The sequence below is a fragment of the Rhinatrema bivittatum genome, chromosome 19, assembly GCF_901001135.1.
Source record: "Rhinatrema bivittatum chromosome 19, aRhiBiv1.1, whole genome shotgun sequence".
Classification (NCBI taxonomy): Eukaryota; Metazoa; Chordata; class Amphibia; order Gymnophiona; family Rhinatrematidae; genus Rhinatrema; species Rhinatrema bivittatum.
This window is the reverse complement of record NC_042633.1, coordinates 14136769-14156784: the sequence shown is the minus strand read 5'-3', so window position 1 is coordinate 14156784 and position 20016 is coordinate 14136769. Positions and strand designations below refer to the sequence as shown.

Sequence of the window (20016 nt, the reverse complement as noted above, 5' to 3'; positions counted from 1 at the left end):
GATCTATAGTTTCCCGGGTCACCCCTGGATCCCTTTTTAAATATAGGGGTTACATTGGCCATCTTCCAATCTTCAGGTACATCTGATGATTTTAAAGATAGGTTACACATTTTTACTAATAGGTCTGAAATTTCATTTTTTTAGTTCTTTCAGAACCCTGGGTGTATACCATCCAGTCCAGGTGATTTACTACTCTTCAGTTTGTCAATCAGGCCTACCACATCTTCCAAGTTCACCATGATTTGGTACAGTTGATCTGAATCATCACCCATGAAAACCTTCTCCAGAACATGTATCTCTCCAATATTCTCTTCAGAAAACATTGAAGCACAGAAAGTATTTAATCTTTCCACAATGGCATTATCTTCTCTAAGTACACCTTTAACATCTTGATCATCCAACGGTCCAACCCACTCTCTTGCTGTCTTTCAGCTTCGGACATATTTTTTAAAGTTTTATTGTGAGTTTTTGCCTCTATGGACAAATTATTTTCAAATTTTCTCTTAGCCTGTCTTATCAATGTCTTACATTCAACTTGCCAATGGTTATGCTTTACCTTTTTTCTTCTGATGGATCCTTCTTCTAATGTTTGAATGAATATCTTTTGGCTAAAATAGCCTCTTTCTCCCCATACCAGTAATTGCTTTGCCTTCCTTTCAACTTTCTTAATGTGTGAATGTATGTGGTCTGTGTTTCTAAGATGGTATTTTTTAACAATGTCCACACCTGTTGCCCACTTTTTCCCTTTGTAGCTGCACCTTTCAGTTTTTTTTTATTTTTCTCATTTTATCAAAGTTTCCATTTTGAAGGTTCAGCGATAGAGCCATCAATTTACATACTGTCCCCCTTCTATTCACTAATTCAAATTTGATCATATTTTGATCACTATTGCCAAGCTGCCCCACGACTATTACCTCACTTACCAAATCCTGTGCTCCACTGAGAATTAGATCTAAAATTGATCCCTCTCTCCTCAGTTCCTGAACCAATTGCTCCATAAACTGTTTTTTATTCCATCCAGGAACGTTATCTCTCTAGCATGCCCTGATGTTTCACTTATACAGTCAATATTAGCGTAATTGAAATCTCACTTCCAGTTTGGTTAGCTTCCCTAATTTCTTTTAGCATTTCACTGTCCATTTCATCATTTTGGCCAGGTGGACTGTAGTAAACTTCTATCACTATTCTCTTCCCCGACACACAAGGATTTTCTACCCATGAAGATCTGATTGTACCTTTAGTCTCATGCAGGATATTTTTCTTTTTGGACTCCATACCATCCCAGACAAAAAGCGCCACACCTCCTCCCGAGTGCTCCTCTCTGTCATTGCGATATAATTTGTATCCCGGTATAGCACTGTCCCATTGGTTGTCCTCCTTCCTCCATGTCTCTGAGATGCCAATTAAGTCTATGTCATCATTCACTGCTATACATTCTAATTCTCCCATCTTACTTCTTAAACTTCTGGCGTTAGCATACAAACATTTCAGAGTTTTTGTTTGTATTTACATTCTTCTTTTCAGTTGACAGGGATAAATTGCAATCTTTTAGCTCTGGTGAGTTTTTAGTTATAGGCATTTGGACTACTTTTCCCTCTCTGCTGGGATGCCCTAACTCTAATGCGTCATTAGTATGCTTTGAAGATACCTCCCTCCAAACCATGCACTGCTGAGAAACTGTCAGTTTTCCTCTTTGTTCTAGTTTAAAAGCTGCTCTATTTCCTTTTGAAAGGTTACTGCCAGCAGCCTGGTTCCACCCTAGTTAAGGTGGAGCCAATCCCTTCAGTAAAGACTCCTCCTTCCACAAAGGTTCCCCAGTTCCTTAAAAAACTGATTCCTTCTTCCATGCACCATTGTCTCCTCCATGCATTGAGACTCTGGAGCTCTGCCAGCTTCTGTGAACCTGCACATGATACAGGGAACATTTCAGAGAATGCCACCCTAGAGGTTCTGGATTTCAACTTTCTACCTAAGGGCTTAAATTTGGCTTCTAGAACCTCTCTACCACATTTTCCTGTGTTGTTGGTGCCCACATGTACCATGACAGCAGGCTCCTCCCAGCACTGGCTACCTATTGTGATGGCTCACCGTCCGTGAGGCCTCGGGCGCCGCCCTTCCGTCGTCCGTCCGGTGCCGCCACCAGCGGCCAAGGTTCCTGGAGTTCGACACGCTCGAGTAAATCCCGGGGTCCGGGCCTCCGCTGGCCCTGGTTTGGCTGGGCTCCTAAGTTCCCTTCATGCAGGGTTGGGGGTAAGCAAGCCCCCGATCCCCCCAAAGACAACACAGAGAGAGAGAGTGCTAGTTCCTTCAAAGCAGTTTATAACATACCACCTGGAAACATTACATGAGGGCTTTCCCATCCCCCTCCAGCCATCCGGTTCTCATATAAGCAGTCCTATTACAGAGTAACCTTTTACTTCTTATGCTTAGCGCTATTACAGGACCTACCCCAACAGGCCCCTTTAGAGCCCTCCTCCCGGGCTTCCCCTTTAGGGTAAGGAGTATACTTTACCCCACACAGCTTACTCGGTATCCATATATGAACTGGAGGACTCTTCTCCCCCTGAACCTACCTCCATCTCTTCCTCTTCTGACTCTGAAGAGCTGGCTTTTTGTGGCCAGTCCCACCAAGGGGGCACGCCCTCTTCCTCCACCTCCATGGACTCATCTGTGTCTGCCTCATTAAGGTCTATGCCTGCCACCTGTTCGCCTTCAGGCTTCCCTCCCCTGTCTGGTGGTGTTTCAGGGAAGCTGGGATTCGTAGTTCTTCTCTTCCCCTGCGCCCCCTGCTGTCTGGCTCTGGTACTCTTGTTGCTCTTTTGGTAGCTTGTCAGCTCCTGCCTGCGGCCGGGCTGCGCTACATCACACTATCTAGGAGACGCGTGAGTCTGCTACCTTTGCACAAGGTAAGCATGTTACCAGGTGATCCTCACGCCCACCATCCACTCAGCTGTCTACATTCCTAATAATCGAATCACCAACTATGATGGCCAACCTAACCATTCCCTCCTGGGCAGTAGCCCTGGGAGACATATCCTCTGTGTGAGAGGATGATGCACCACCTGTAGAGCAGATCCTTGCTACTGGATTATTTCCTACTGCACCAGGTTGATGCTCTCCGATCATGAGACCGTCCTCCTCCAAGACAGCACCAGGGATGCCAGACTAGTGTTGGGACTTGGCTACTATGTCCCTGAAGGTCTCTCTATGTACCTCTGTCTCTATATACCTCTATATACTAGAGATGTGAATCGTGTCATCGATCGTCTTAACGATTGATTTCGGCTGGGAGGGGGAGGGAATCGTATCGTCGCCGTTTGGGTTTTTAAAATATCGTTAAAATCGTGAAAATCGTGAACCGGCACACTAAAACACCCTAAAACCCACCCCGACCCTTTAAAATAAATCCCCCACCCTCCCGAACCCCCCCCCCCCTTTGCCTTAAATTACCTGGGGTCCAGCGGAGGTCCGGAACGACCTCCTGCAGTCGAATCGTGTTGTCTTCAGCCGGCGCCATTTTCAAAATGGCAGCGCAAAATGGCGCCGGCCGTAGACAACACGATTCGACTGCAGGAGGTCGTTCCGGACTCCCGCTGGACTTTTGGCAAGTCTTGTGGGGGTCAGGAGGCTTCCCCAAGCTGGCCAAAAGTCCCTGGGGGTCCAGCGGGGGTCCGGGAACGATCTCCTGCCGTGAATCGTTTTTCCGTACGGAAAATGGCGCCGGCAGGAGATCGACTGCAGGAGGTCATTCCGGACCCCCGCTGACTTTTGGCAAGTCTTGTGGGGGTCAGGAGGCCCCCCAAAGCTGGCCAAAAGTCCCTGGGGGTCCAGCGGGGGTCCGGGAGCGATCTCCTGCCGCAAATCATTTTTCTGTACGGAAAATGGCGCCGGCAGGAGATCGACTGCAGGGGGTCGTTCCGGACCCCCGCTGGACTTTTGGCAAGTCTTGTGGGGGTCAGGAGGCCCCCCCAAGCTGGCCAAACCTGTCTCTCAGAGAATGAGTCTGATCTCCAGAGGCTAGAGTGGCAGACCTGGAGGAGCTGCAGCAGACAGAGGTATATAGAGAGACAGAGGTAGGGATGTAAATCGTTTTTTGACGATTTAAAATATCGTCCGATATATTTTAAATCATCAAAAATCATTAGAGCCGCGATACAATAACAATTCCCCCGATTTATCGTCAAAAAATCGTAAATCGGGGGAAGGGGGAGGGGAAGGGGGAGGGCGGGAACACTGGCACACTAAAACACCCTAAAACCCACCCCGACCCTTTAAAATAAATCCCCCACCCTCCCGAACCCCCCCCCAAATGCCTTAAATTACCTGGGGTCCAGTGGGGGGGGCCTCCTGACCCCCACAAGACTTGCCAAAAGTCCAGCGGGGGTCCGGAACGACCTCCTGCAGTCGAATCGTGTTGTCTACGGCCGGCGCCATTTTGCGCTGCCATTTTGCGTCGCCATTTTGAAAATGGCGCCGGGTGAAGACAACACAATTCGACTGCAGGAGGTCGTTCCGGACCCCCACTGGACCCCAGGTAATTTAAGGCATTTGGGGGGGGGGGGGTTCGGGAGGGTGGGGGATTTATTTTAAAGGGTCGGGGTGGGTTTTAGGGTGTTTTAGTGTGCCGGTTTTCCCGCCCGCCCCCTTCCCCTCCCCCTTCCCCCGATTTACGATTTTTTGACGATAAATCGGGGGAATTGTTATTGTATCGCGGCTCTAACGATTTTTGACGATTTAAAATATATCGGACGATATTTTAAATCGTCAAAAAACGATTCACATCCCTACTATATACCTCTGTCTCTCTATATACCTCTGTCTGCCGCAGCTCCTCCAGGTCTGCCACTCTAGCCTCTGGAGATCAGACTCATTCTCTGAGAGACAGGAGCTCCTTGCATCGCATGCACACGTACGACTTCTCACCAGTGGGTAAAAAATCATACATGTGACACGCGATGTAAAAGATGGGGAGGCCCCCCTCTTGCTGCTGGACTGCTGCCATCATCTTAAATGTGTTCAGTTCCTAGTTAATATTTAGGGTGCTATGTGTGTAGGATTGTGTATGATTAGAGTCCTTTAAATGTACTAGTATATTCACTCTATATCTGGTAGGACCTACAAGGGAATGATCAAACTCTTGACAAGGTGTAGGGAATTTCTGAGTTTAAGTTAAAAGGCTGATTTTTTTTTCTGTTAAAGTGTGAAAGTGACATCTGCCTATAAATTAAAGGATGCGCTGGGGTGGGAGGGTTTGGAGATACAAACACATGAACTTCTGTTTGTTGCCTGCCTTTCTGACTACCTATTTAAAACAAAACACCTGTTGCACCTGGAGGTGGACCCTTGTCCTAAGACAGTGAGGAGGGGCTTCCTGGTCTGACCCAGGAAGCACCTGCCACCAGGAGGCGGAGCACAGGAGGAGACAGAGGCTAGCTAGAGCTTCACCACTGGAAGCCCGAGGTCCCCCCGGGTGGAGCCCTTGGGGACCCGGGCCGCTTTGACTTAGGTGGGCTTTGCAGGGTCTCCCTGATAGGAAGTATAGAGGTGCTCCCACCAAGATCAAGGGTGCGCGGTCAATGTCAGAACTGGAGACAGCCAAAGCAGGGGTCAAGTTCTAAAGGTCAGTCCGAGAGTAGTCAGCCAAAGCAGGGGTCAGGATCCGGAGATCAGACGTGGTCGAGGAGGCAGGCGAAGGTCAGAATCCGGGCAGCTATCAGCGTAGTCAAGAACAGGCAGAGGTCAGTATCTGGGCATCGATCAGCATAGTCAAGAACAGACAGAGGTCAGTACAGAGAATCAGTCTAAGAGGTACTACCTGAGGGAACACAGGAACCTACAGACACTAGAACAGGAGGACGCTGGAACAAGACTGCAACAAGCGATGAGACACTGAGGCAAAGTAGTACACACACGGTGTTGACCCGATTGCCAAGGCAAGGAAGTGAAGGGTGAAGGCAGGAACGTCCTGATATACTGTGCGCAATCAGGGTGTGCCGTGGAGCTACGTCCCATGCTAAATTCAAGTTGGGGTTTACCTCTACATGCCAGACCAAAGGAGTCATATATGTTATTAAGTGTCCCTGTCCGAAAGTATATGTGGGGAAGACCTCCCATCCGATTCGGACTCGAATTATAGAACATCGTTCCAATATTAGAAATAGTCGGGAAATGGCTCCCCTGGTGTTTCATTGGATAACGTCAGGCCATGTTGAGAGAAGATTTTTTGTGATTGATGTGGTACCTTTACCACCCCGAGGCAGGAATTTCTCCGAAATTCTCATCCGCCGAGAACAAAAGTGGATTTTCAAATTGAAGAGCTTAGCTCCCCATGGACTGAACTCTGAGATTGAATAGCGTTTTTTTCTTTAAAAATTCCTGTAATTGCGTTCTGTCTTTACCCTTAACGGAAGTCCGTTTGATTTCACCGCGATTGCATTCTTCATTTATTGTTTTATTGTTTGTATGTATCTTTTTAGCGAAAGCTGTCAGGTCCCGTCTTTACTGTATTTCTCATTTGTGCTTTTTCATTGGTTGGATGTAATACTGGTGTGCTGTCATTGGCCAAGATTTTGGCGCCAATTTCTGGTACCTTTAAACGCTGAGTTTTGCCGGTACTGCCCACTCTCCTTGCAATTTAAATGTATGCATAGCGACGAAAAGGTATGTGTGCTTAAAAATTTTATGTTGTTTATTATTGGATCCTTCTGTTGATAGTTCCCCTTACTATTTTATATATATCTTTTTATGTTATAGCTGATGAACCCCATTTCAAATTGCTTGTCCCTCCCGATGCAGCCGTGTTTGGCGAAACACGGGTCTGTGTCGGGGGACCCTGCTTAAATTCTGTGCCTTTCTAAGCAATGGAGTTGCCGAAGCAAGAATAAAAAGAATATCTTTGATGAAATTATTCTGAAGGTGTGGGGACTTATTGAACTATCTGCATGTCCCTGTATTGGTTTTGAACCTTAAATCACCATGTTTATAGTTTTTGTTGGATGATTTTTCAAAAGCAGTTGTGGGAATGGATTTAGTTCTTTTATTAGATTTTGCATGAAGTTTTTAAGAAATTTCACTCCTATTTTTTACTCTTTGTGAGAAATGCTTTATAAATCAGGCCCCTCAGTATTGAAATCCTTCACAAACAAAACGTCAAGCCTGAACCATAATCCTAGCCCTATCCCAAACCCTGACCCTAACCCTTACCATGATCTTTATCTTAACCCTAACCTTGACCCTAACCTTCACTTTAACCCTAATCTTATCCATTATCCCATCCCTTAGCCCTTTCACTGATCCTTATCTTAACTCTAACCTTAACCCTAAAGTTCACACAAACCATAAATTTATTCCCAAAATTCTCTCAAACCACATCCCAAAATCTAACCCTAACCCTTATGCTGACCCTTATCTTTACCCTAACCTTGATCTTAACCATCACTCTCACCTAACCTTCTGTCTAACCCAAGCCCAAAATCTAACTTTAACCCTAAGCCTGATTATGACCCTAACCCTAATGGTAACTTTAATCCTACCCCTACCCATAGCCCTTTACATTCACAAGTGATAATCTGGTTTATTTTTCACTCCATCCAAGGTAAAAGCTGAAGGAAAGACAGGTTGAGACCAGCACAGCTCGATGCAGGAAAATATGCTGATGACACTGACTCATTTCCTTATGCTGTCCGTACCTGTTAAAGATACTGCTAATGTCAACTGTCGATTGAGCAGTGTGAATGTGACAGGATATATAAAGCAGGGGGACATCATTATAGGGGGGATCATCCCTGTTCACAAAGCTAAAACCTACCCTCCGATTCCATTCACTGAGACTCCCAGCATCCAGCATTGCGACACGTAAGTGACAGATTATTTCCCCTGTGCTTTTTATTTCTCATTTCCATGCTGTTCTATATTATTTAATTATAACATCATTGCACAGTTCTAATGGTTACCCCTCTATATCTCTACTCCCTTATTCATAAGAATTTAAGACACCCCATGCAGAGGCAGACCGATGGTCCTGTCTTCAACAGTGACCAGTCAGAGTCACCTGGAAAAACCCAACAGATCCAAATAGTAAACGCCATTCCCCTATCACTCATTCCCATAGCATAAAGTGGAGCCACTCAAGTCTATCTGGCTATCAATCTTTTAAGGATCTGTCCTCTAGAAATTTGGTAATAAATTCCACAGCTTAATTGTTCCTTCACTGGAAAAAGAAATACTTATTAAAATATAATTTAAATCTGCTGCTTGCTGATTTTGAGGAATGTCCTCTAGAACATATGAACAGCCATGCTGGGTCAGACCAAAGGTGAATCGAACCCAGCAACGGCCAATTCAGATCTCTAGGAAGTACCCAGCAGATCCCATAGAATAGAACCATTTCTTGTTCCTCACCCCTGAGGGTAACCACTGACTATTCTCAAGCCTGCCTGGCTAATAATTGCTAATTCCAGGAACTTTTCCAAACCCTTTTTAAAATCAGCTATAAGTAATGCCTTGACAATAACTGCCGCAGCTTAATTGTGCAGGGGAAGTATCGTGGTGTGGTTGCACCATAGATCTATGTGGTGGCATTATGATGTTCTCATTTTATTCTTCATTCCTTTACAATAAATTCCTAACATTTTATTTGCTTTTTTGAATACCACCATGCAGTGAGCTGAGAATTTGAACATGATGTTGACAATGGCAGAGCAAGATCCTTTTCCTGGTGATTCCTAACACAGAACCCAGCATTGTGTGTGTATAAATAGAATTATTTTTCCCTATGTGAGTCACTTTGCATTCAGTTTTATCTGCCATTTAGATACTCAGTTCTCAAGTCTGGCAAGGTCCTTCTGTACTTCCTAAGAGTCTGCTTCTGTTTTAACTGCTTTGATTATTTTTGTGTCATTTGGTGACCTCGTTCATTGCTCACTTTTCCAGATCATTTCTGAATTAAGTTAAATAATGCTGGTCCCAGTATAGATCCCTGAGGCGCTCCACTGTTTACCTCTTATTATTGAGAACACTGACCATTTAGTCCTGCTGTTTGTTTCCTATCATGTAACCCATTAGCTATCCAGAACAAAACCTCTCCTCTCAGTGCCTGACTTCACTTTCCTGAGGTCTCCCTTGTAAGAGACTTTTAGAAACAGAAATGACGGCAGAAGAAGACCAAACGGCCCATCAAGTCTGCCCAGCAAGCTACGCACTTTATCCATTTTTTTTCCCTTTTTCTCTCTCCCACCTGTTACTATTGGCTTCCAGTACCCTCCAGCCCTAATTCCCTTCCACCCAATTTAGAGAGCAGCTCTGTATTTGCATCCAAGTGACATCCAGCTCAATTGGGGGTTGCAACCACTGTAACAAGCAGGCCACCCCCTTGCCCCATACTCTTACCCACCCCTGTTTTTATTTTATTTTTTTTTTGTTTTGTTTTTTTTTGGAAATAGCAGCCCTCCATCCTTCCGCTCCGTGAAGGTGGAACACCAACTACTGGCCACTGGCATCCCGCTCTGTGAATGCCTCTGTGGCTACTGCCACTCCGTGCAGTGTTTGAATGCGTGATCGGGGGTGGTTTGGGGGCAGGGGCCAGAGGCTTCCAGCATAGCAGCCATTTGCCGCTGTGTTGGATGACCGTGTGCCAGCAGGCTGCCAGCGCGCGCAACTTTCCGGGCAGGTGTAAAAGGTAAAACAGAGGTTGGGGGGGGGGGGGGGGGTTAGAGTAGGGCTAGGGGGGGAAAGGTTAGGGGAAGGGGTGGGAAGGTTAGAACAGGGGGGAGGGAACGGGTAGCGTGCACATGTAAGCCCACGTGTGTTTTTGAAAATCTATCTCTCTTTTTATGTTACTTAATTTTATTATTGCCATATTTTTTATGCTTTATTATAAATCACTTTAATTTACCCCAGTAAGAAAGAGTGATTAACAAGTTAATAAAATAAAATAATACTGGGCTTAGTAGACATTTCTATGACCCGGTATAGCAAGTCAAATGTTCTAATGTAAATTAAATAGAAATCTAACGACTTGTAATTTAGTCACAATAATACAAGTGATCCTCATAGACACAAATTAACACAATGTCTATTATTCAGAGTAACAACTGTAGTGTCTTCATCTGTCTGCAATAAAAAAGAAATTGACTCTCCTGATAGATGAATTCTTAATGCTTAAAAATAACTCCCAAACTCTCAGCATCTAGGACATGTGCCTCCAGTCTCAGAGATGATTTAGAAATCCAGGAATAAATCGTCTCCAAATCTGCTAACAAAACTAAAACCTTATTCCTTGCACCATCCACTCATCCACACTTTGAGACTTTGGAGCTCCGCCTGCCTCTGGGGCCCTTGTGGGTAACGGGAACAATTCTGAGAATAATTTCCTGGAGGTTCAGGATTTTAAATCTCATTCCTTAAAGCATTAATTTAGCTTTCAGAACCACTTTTCTGCTCCTTCCTATTTCTATGGTATCCACTCATACTATGACAACTGGCTCCTACCCAGCACTCCCTAAAATCCTTTCTAGATGACACATGAGTTCTGCTACCTTAACTCAAGGCAGATAAATTGCCAAGTGATCTTGTCTACCAGCCAACCATTTAACTACATTCCTAATGATTGATTCTCCAATAATAATGGCAGTCCCAATCCTTCCTACCTGTGCAATCACCTATAGAGTCACATCCTCAATGTGAGAGGATATCTCATCATGTGGAGAAGAGATCCTAGCTAAAGGATAAATTCCTGCCACACCAAGGTGATGATCTTTTTACTGGTGACCTTGCTATGCTTGAGAAGCAAAGGGGCTGCCAGATTGGATATCCCCCATCCAGCTGCAGGACTTATGTCTGCATCATTTTCCCTTACATTTGTTAAGCAAGTTTAAATTACTAAGATGTGTTTGGTTCATTTTTTTTGCTCTGTCAATGTCCCATTAATGATTCGTGGGCTATTAAATTTTAGTCGGCGTTAATTTTTCATTATGTGTGAGACACCATTTACATAGAATTACCTTCCAGTTAATGTGGTTGAGGTAAAAACATTTCAAGAAACTATGGGAGAAGGCAAGAGATCAACTGGGGCTCTGTGGATGGGCCTTATCTTCCATATTTTGTTTTTCTAGGTATAAAATGGGGAAAGTTTTCAAAGCCTTTTGTTTCTTTTACTTGGGGTAACCTAAAAGTATTCCACATAAATCACCAATAACCTCCAGAAGGTCTGCACTTAGTAGCATAATGAATGTACATTCCTAGAAAAGAGGCACTCATCTCCAAATCTATGTGCATACACTGAATTTTCTAACAATTTAATTGAATGTGCATAATTTTATCTAAAGAAAAAGATGACTTTTAAACTCAGTGTATGCGAGTATCTTGTGTTTGTAAATCAGCTGAGTTTGTGCATTGCCAGTTGAGTGACTTAGTGAAAATGAATCCCAAGGAGATAATTTTAAAAAGGATTTACCCATGTAAAAAGTTGTATCAAATTGCTACTTTTACACATGCATCTCCTTTGAAAATGCACTCCATAGGGCTGAATTTTCAAAAGGTTCACACACTTTCATATATGCTACTTTTACCTGTTTAACTCCTTTGAGAATTCCCTCCTCAGTGTACATTTGCTTATCTTTTGAGGATATTTTGTTATTTTTTAGACTGCAATTAAGATTTTATCAACATGTGAATGTCATGGCATTTGCTTTGAAAGAAATTAACAAAAACAGCCACCTACTGCCCAACATCACCTTGGGGCTCTGGATATACGACTCCTGTGATGCCCCATCCAGGTCCCTGCAAGGTACAATGTGGCAACTCACCAGAAACAAAGACCCCATTCCGAATTATGCCTGCAGAGGGACATCTCCATTAGCTGCAGTGATTGGAGATAATCAGTCTCGGATGTCCATAACCATAGCTCAGCTCCTTGGAGTCTATAAACAGACACAGGTAAGGATCAGTTAAAGCAAATTCTGAAATATGCTGCTGATCTGGATAATTATAAAGACAATGTCAATTTATTTGCTATTCTTCAAAAACCAGACTGAAGGTGCAAATGTATGGGAATTCATTATGATTGCTCTCATTTACTGTCAACAAGGAGAATGGATGGGCGGAGGTATGTCATGGTTAAAGCAGGAAAAAGTTTAATATGTCTTGAAATATCCTGTAAAAAAAAGAAAAAATAATATATTTATCACTCTCAGAAATGTGATCAAGGGTCAAGAAAACTAATGAATATTGTTGATGAATTCTTTCTAGATCAGCTATGCCTCAACTGTAGCCACTCTCAGTGATAAAACTCAATTTCCCTCTTTCCTCCGCACTGTTCCAAGTGATGATTTGCAGTCTCTGGTCATTGCCAGGTTAATCACCTTCTTCGGTTGGACATGGGTTGGAATCCTCGCTGAGAACAATGACTATGGACTGATTGGGAGTCAGATGCTAAAAGAAGAGCTGGTCAAGGCTGGGGTCTGTGTTGCCTTCTACGAAATCATCCCCCTGTTTTACTCTCAAGAGAAGATTCAGCGCATTGTGGAGGTGGTGAAGAAGATGACAGCAAGGGTCATTGTGGTCTTTTCCTCTGCCGAGAATCTCTATCCGGTGATGCTGGCAATTGCAAAGAGTGACATAGCTGGGAAAGTCTGGATTGCTTCAGATGGCTGGGGTCCTTTTCCAGTATTTAATGAAAAGCATTTCTTTAAACTTCTGAAAGGAACAATTGCAATCTCTGTTCCTACAGGCAACATTCCAAGGTTCAAAGAGTACCTCGATGACTTTCAATCTTCCAGGAATATAGATGACAGCTTTTTTGGGCAATTTTGGGAAGAAGTCTTTGGCTGCAGGAGGATTGACCCCAACATGGACCAGGCCACTCTTCAAGAACTAAGCAGAGAAAGGAAACTCTGCAAAGGGAAGGAAGACTTGAGGAGCCTTAATATCAGTTTCCCTGATATACCAATCATAGATTCCGTTTATAACAACTATATTGCTGTGTACATTGTAGCCCATGCCCTACATGCCATGCATGCCTGTGAACCTGGAAAAGGACCTTTCTTCAATGGGACGTGTGGTGACATCAAACAGTTTGAGCCTTGGCAGGTATGGGCCAATATTTGTTTGAGATATGTGATTGTAATAATGTATGACCTGTAGAATTCCCTAAATTTGAATGAAATGCAGTATGAAGTAAATTTTTAAAAACTGCAGAATAATGTGTACTATAGACTTTTCAGCCTACATAAACTTGACTGTCTTAAAACACCAACCACTTGTATATATTAATGAATAATTATTTATTATGTATTTATTAAAATGTATTAATCACTTTGCAGATCCAGTCTTGATCACCCAATGAGATGTACAAAATTATTCATCATAAAACAATATGATACAATATACAGCATAACACAAAATATGAATAAAGCATTTCTTTTTGATTTGCTAAGTGGCTAAAAATGTGTGAGGATTCTTAAGTGGAATAAAACATTATTATTATTTTTTATAAATCTGTTTATTAATTTTCATGAATCATACACAAATATCAAAAACAACAACAGTTGTATATTAGAAAACATAATGAAACAAACATGAAACCAACTGCACCTGACCTTCTGCTTAAAAACAAACTTTGCATATGAATTCAAGTAAATACAAAAATAAATACAAAATACAAAAGGAATAAGGGTGGAAAAGAGAGGAAAAATAGCATAAAGAATCGGAAGAGTAAGAAAAGAGAGAGGATCCCAAAGACACAAATTTTGAGAAAAGGAAAAAATACCAGAAGAAATCAGCGAGACAAGTTTAATTTTTAGTATATATATCAAGCGGCTTCCACACCAATATCCACTTAGCAAGTCTATTAGACTTGATGGCCATCATTTTTTTATATTTGCTAAATAAATACACTGAATTCCACCATAAATGCTCAGAAAATTAAGAGGTGACTTGCTTCTGGCCACATCAAATATCTGCAAAACCTGTGGGTATCTTAATACTTTGAATATTATAGATCTCGGGTACTTAGCATTGCTAGGTAATCGTGAAGGAATGCGGTGAGCTCTCTAGTTCGAATGGGAAGTCAAATTTAATTTGTAGCGGGACTGGGACCATTTGGGTGAGAAACTGCATTAAATCATAACTTTCAGTACCTTCTGGTATCCCCAAAAGCCAAACATTGTTGCAGTGATTTCGGTTTGATAAGTCCTCGTAGTCATGACGCAGTTTTTCTAATTCACTGGTTAAGCAAGGTATCAGCGCGGTAGACAATAAGAGAGATGAAACCTGCCTTTCAGTATCATTGAGTCGCGCGTTGAAATTCTCCATTTGAGATGACATTGTTTGAAGGTCCGACCTAATGGCCGAAGTGGTATCGATGTTCGACTGTAGCATATCCTTAAGCTGCTTAAGCTCAGCAAGTACCAGGTCGGCAGATGCCATGCTTTTTGGCAGAGGGGCCTTCTCGGGAGAAAGCAGGTCTTGCTTTGCTCGTTTATTCCCGGTACTAGCGGCGAAGGCAGCCTCTATTTTCCCAGATTTGCTCACAGCCATGGTAGAGGGCAAAGCAAAATTACGCACAGATTGTAGTAGGCAATTTTAATCGTTATTTTCCCCAATTGAAGCAGCAAATTCTCTTGGAGCAAAAATTCAGGCTGCCATCTTAGTCTCAGAGCGAGAGCCCCCCCCCCCAAACATTATTTTTAATGTTTTTATATACTGCCTGTTATGCCTGTCGGTCGCAGATGGCTGCGACCTCTCAGGCTCACCTCTTTTTTCCCCGCTCCATCAAGTCTAGGAAGAATGGCGGTGTCTGCCAGTTCACGCCGACCTCTCCGGCGGTCCCGGGACAGCATGGGCGCTGCCGGCCGCCATCTTGGACCCGGAGTTACCTAGGTGCACACGCGTGTGCAAGGGCCTTATTTGAATACGTCATGGCGGGAAACTCAGGGGTGTCCCCACCCGATGACGTCCACCCACTAGCGTATTTAATCGAACCAGATCTTGCCTTCCTCGAGTTAGCAAGGAGTTCCGTCTTGCTGTACTCTGCAAATTCAAGGACTTCCTGTTCCTGTTTCAGCTTTGGCAATTTGACGCTCTGAGTACCCGCTCCTCGGGGGGTCCCCTGAGTTCACGGCTATCCGCTCCTCGGAGGGCCTTCCTGCCTGTCTGCTGCTGATTTGCTTCTCAGATCTACCTTGCTCCAGGAACCACCTACTGTGAGTACCTCTACAGACATCTTCATTTCTGAACTACACTGAGGAGCCTACGCAGCGTACCCTGATCCTCGGGCCACTACCGCCGTTCTTCAGTGAAAGCCTTTCATCCTTCTTACTCTACAGTATTCCTGCTCATCATCTACATGGGACCACTTCCGGGTTCGGCATCGCTACCAACATTTACTGTACAGACTTCCTCAGCATACCCCGCTATGCGAGCCACTACCAGATCTGTATCCTGAGGTGCCTACTCTTGCCAGAAGGGATCCACGGCATACCCCGCTCCACGGACCACTACCGGATCTTCTCCACTGTGTCTCATTCTTGGTAATTCCCAATTCTCAGGTCTGTATTTCTATTTGGCATACTGTGGACATTACTTTCCTTCCTATTTAATAAAGTCTCTGCTTCTAGCTGTGTGCCACGCCACGGAAACTATGCCTGCTGATAGTGAGGCTCACAGGGCTCCTCCCTGTGGGTGGAGACGTCGCTCATCTCAGCCCAGGGGTTCACATTGTTCCCTAAACATAACACTGCCATGTCAAACTGGTGCTCTGTACAGTTTTCAGCATGTATAAAATAATTCCCATGTGCTCTGTTCAATTTGCTGTATATATGAAATGCTATAAAAATATATTTAAACTCCCCAATTCCCCCCGACTATTGCAGACTCTGGAAAAATGCATGTTTTCATGATGTGGGGGACAGGATAACCTTTTGATGCCCAAGGAATTTAAAAAATGTAGTCCATAAATATGGCATTCCATAGTGGAAAGAATTTATTGTAAAAGGACAAAAAATTTACAATGTAAACAGTGAAGGATCCACAATTCATGAGATAGTCCAAAAGCACAAAACAGTTACTCAGTTTCAGAGTTTCTCGCATCACTTGAATACGGTACAAATGAAGAGTTTTCCCTCTCAGGTGCTCATTAAGGCCTTATCCATCCCTTAGGCCCCACTGAAGAACAGAAAACTTCTCCTCCTTCACCACTCAACTCACTTAGATGGAAGACGATGGATGATGTATTAGGGGATCCTCTCCATCCGATTGGTCTTTACTCTTTAGCTCATACCAGGGAGAGACACTTGTACTCTGTCCAGCAGATCAAATATTTCCATGCAATATCTCTGATCTCCTCAGAACCAGATTCAGGTTCTAACACTTCAGAAATCCTCCTAATAACTCCCCTCTATGAGACAAGGAACCATCTTATATAGCACTTCTAAAATCTATCACTTTTAGGGGAAGGACCCACCTTTCACTCTGTATCTCCTTCACACCTCCCTTGAACTTCCCATTGCTGGAAGGTTCCTAATGATGAAGCATAGCACCATATTTTGTGATACATAGGCAGTGCATACATTTTTTAAAATAAATAAATAAAATCAGACATGACAGTAGTCATATATAGGTTAAAACAGAGTATATAAATCTAACCAGGTATACAGCAAGGATCAAATAAATATCCTGCCTCCATAAATAGGTGAGCAATAAGCAGTAAATATCAACACAAGAATAGGTAAGAGATAAATGCATAGGGCAGGTGTTCTGTCCATTCCAGGGAACTCTCCGAATTTGGCCAAGAGACTGCAGGCCCCGGAATTGAAAGTTGCCAGGCCCTTGCAGGGAGGTTAAGATAAGGAGTGTGGGACTCAGGCCATATGGCTGAAAAAGGAGGAACATCAGCTTTCAAGCAGAAGAAGAGACCTGATCAGCCAGGACCGCATGTGGGAGAGAGAAAGTGAAAAAGAACCATCAGCCCCTGCACTGGGGAAGAAGAAACAGGACCAGGCTGGGCCTTAAATGGGGAAGGAAAGTGAAAGATAATCATCAGCCCCCTTGGGGTGGAAAATGCAGAAGAAGATCTGTTCCCCCCAACACACACACTCACACCACAGCAGAAGAAGCAGAAGGAGATCTGTGGGCCTGGGGAAGAGGTTTCCCTTGTGGGTTCAGAATGAGAAGAGAGAATGAGTGAGCATGTGCGAGAAGCTGTGTGTGTGAGAGAATGAAACGATTGAGCATGTGTGTGAGAGTGCTCATGTATGTGTGTAAAAGAAGGAATGAGAGGGAGAATATGTGAGCATGTTAGTGTGTGTATGGATGAAATAAAATGTGTGCTCCTGCTACAGCAGCACCCTCGTCCACTCTTCCCTTTCTATTCCACAATTATCTCAAGAGCAGTTGAAATGAAAAGCTCCCAGGTATGGTTCTGACCTGTGGGGTAATGTGGACGGGAGGGATCACTCATTTTTTTTTAAATATTGGGAAAGCTGTTCAGAAAACCCAGGCATTGCAGTTTTTATTTTAGCCCAGGTCGTCCTCGCTGGCTCTTATGTCCTTTCCAATAGTTTAGTATGGATAGCGCTGTTATTAGTTTTCATTAGCTTGGCCTGGGCTATGGATGGGCTGATGAATGGAGAGTTTTAGCAGGGTTATATAGAGTCAGCTGATCCCTATAAGTGTACATGTTAGCAGCATGCCTGCTAGGCCCATTGAGTTATTTTTTTAAATTAAATATACAAGTAGAGTTTCCAAACTGAAGATTTAGGTTATTTGTTAATTGCTGCTTTAAGAAAAATCTACCTCATGTTAACAAATAACTGGAATAAGAAGGCGTGGAGAAAGAAAATGCCAAGGCTGGGACTGGCGTGAGAGTGAGATAGGGAAGGCGCCAAGGAAGTTAAACAAGACTGAGTGAGCAGAATGTGTGACGTTTGAAAGGCGCATGAAGGAAAATCACCAGCTGATGTAGGGGTTGTGCAAGGGGGGGGGGGGCATGTTTAACAGTGTATTAAAAGGTAATGCAAATTTAAAACGATGGGTAAACAGCATGGCACGAGAAGCAGTATATTCTGTAATGGTCTCTGTTTACTTCCTGAAGGAAACACAATCTCCTTCCTTCGGTTTGCGCTATCTTGATTTTTGTATGCATGTAAGAAAGAAACAGATCTTTAAGCTACTTAATAAATGTTATGCTTTTGAAACTGAAAGTCTTTCTCATCACTGCTTCCAAAATGCTCCATGAAATGTCTCGTTACTATGCTACTAAAAGGATGCATGAGGTGAAAAATTTGTGCATGATTTTGGGTAAAGAGAAATCCACTTATGCACACTTAGCGAATCCACCCCAAGTTCTATGCAGAGATTCTGACCTGCTTTCTGAAAATGCATGCAGTTATGTTTTCTAAAACTTTTCTTTCTTTGTGTTTTAATAAAGCACTAACTTTTAAGAAAATTCTAGGCTCTTCTCTTTTTTTGCATGTTGTGATAAACTTTCCTATGTAAATATAAAGTTTATTTAAAGAGATTATTATACATAAGCTTTAGAGATTGAAGAACTTTTTCCAGACAATCTGACAAAAGGCATCACAACCTGCAAAGAACCCAGTTTGTCCAGAACATATGAGATGACTTAGACTCTATGCAAAGTTATCTGCAAAGAAGCCATAGGAGAATCCTACACTACAGAGCTGTTTACAGATTTCTACTGAAATTTTAGTGATCTGTGGTGTGTTTCAAGAAAACAAACACAATTACAGCGAGCAATCAATGAGAAACACCATTCAAAATCTACTCCTGTCTGTTCTCCTCTTGGCTTTAACCTACCATTGCAGAAGTTCCTCAGATAGTCATTGGATCCATCTTATATGAATTATATGAGTTTAACGTCCAAGCATCCCCTTGCCCTATTTCCCAAAAATGACCCTACTTTGTCTTGTGAAACACAGATTTTGCCAAGAAGGTAAGTCAGACATCCCTTGGAATTATATCAGCTGCCCCATTCAAGGATTGCTTTACCTTGGATGGCTGTAGTCACTGTTTTTAGAGGTTGGCTTCCTGGAGAGCCCCATATCTGCTGATTAAGTCCAGGTTTTACCACATACTGGGGTAGATTTTATAAAACTGTGCCCACGTATACTTTTGTTCGCGTGACCGGCGCAAAGAAAAGTACGCTGGATTTTAATATATACACGCGTAGCCGTGTGTATCTTTTAAAATCCGGGGTCGGCGTGCACAAGGCTGCGCAAAATCGGCAGCCTGCGCGTGTGGAGCCGCGAAGCCTGCCACCGTTCCCTCCGAGGCCGCTCCAAAATCAGAGCGGCCTCGGAGGGAACCTTCCTTCTACCCCCCCCCCCCCCACACACACACACATTCCCATCCCTTCCCCTACCTAACCCACCCCACCAGCCCTATCTAACCCCCCTACCTTTGTTGAAAATGTTACGCCTGCCCGAGGCAGGAGCAACTTGCGCGTGCCGGGCCGGCTGCCAGCGTGCCATGTTCCGGTCCAGAGGCTAATCCGGAGGCCGTGGCAACGCCCCCGGGCCGGAACCATGCCCGCGGCCCCACCCCCGATGGCGCGCCGGCCGTGACGCCCCCGACACGCCCCCCAGGAAAGTCCCGGGACTTACACGTGTCCCGGGGCTTTGCGCGCGCCAGCAACCTATGCAACATAGGCTCAGTGCGCGCAGGGGGAGCTTGGGGCAGGTTTTCGTGGGGTACGCATGTATCTTATGCGTGTACCCCTTTGATAATCTGCCCCTATATGAGAAGACCTATTCTTATTTCAATGAGAAAATCACAGATACTAGGGGCCCACACATAGAATGAGAGTAAGACAAAGACTGGACCATCTTGACCAGCAGAAACTGAAAAAATGGAAAACCTTATCTGCAATGCAAAGAATATTATTATGGCAGGAAAGTGTGTGTATATATATATATATATATATATGTGTGTGTTTTTGTCAGAGAATGTATATATAGTGATTATTACCAACAAAAAGTGAACACTAATGTGCAAAGAAAT

General features: G+C 43.8%; 1 protein-coding gene across 1 annotated transcript; it reads left to right on the top strand.

The window, feature by feature from the left end:
• Nucleotides 1–7050: 7050 nt before the first annotated feature.
• On the top strand, nt 7051–13331 carry LOC115080880 (extracellular calcium-sensing receptor-like). The gene is made up of 3 exons (XM_029585339.1): nt 7051–7854; nt 11643–11934; nt 12247–13331. Exons 1-3 carry the CDS (start codon nt 7637–7639, stop codon nt 13138–13140), a joined length of 1404 nt encoding a protein of 467 aa, XP_029441199.1. The 5' UTR covers nt 7051–7636; the 3' UTR covers nt 13141–13331.
• Nucleotides 13332–20016: the final 6685 nt, after the last annotated feature.

What these genes read in the sequence shown, in the direction of transcription:
- LOC115080880 (XM_029585339.1), top strand. Translation starts at nt 7,637, where the DNA reads ATGCAGGAAAATATGCTGATGACACTGACTCATTTCCTTATGCTGTCC. An exon ending in AGCATCCAGCATTGCGACAC is followed by an intron (nt 7,855 to 11,642) that starts GTAAGTGACAGA and finishes GTTATTTTTTAG; the next exon opens with ACTGCAATTAAGATTTTATC. An exon ending in GAGTCTATAAACAGACACAG is followed by an intron (nt 11,935 to 12,246) that starts GTAAGGATCAGT and finishes AATTCTTTCTAG; the next exon opens with ATCAGCTATGCCTCAACTGT.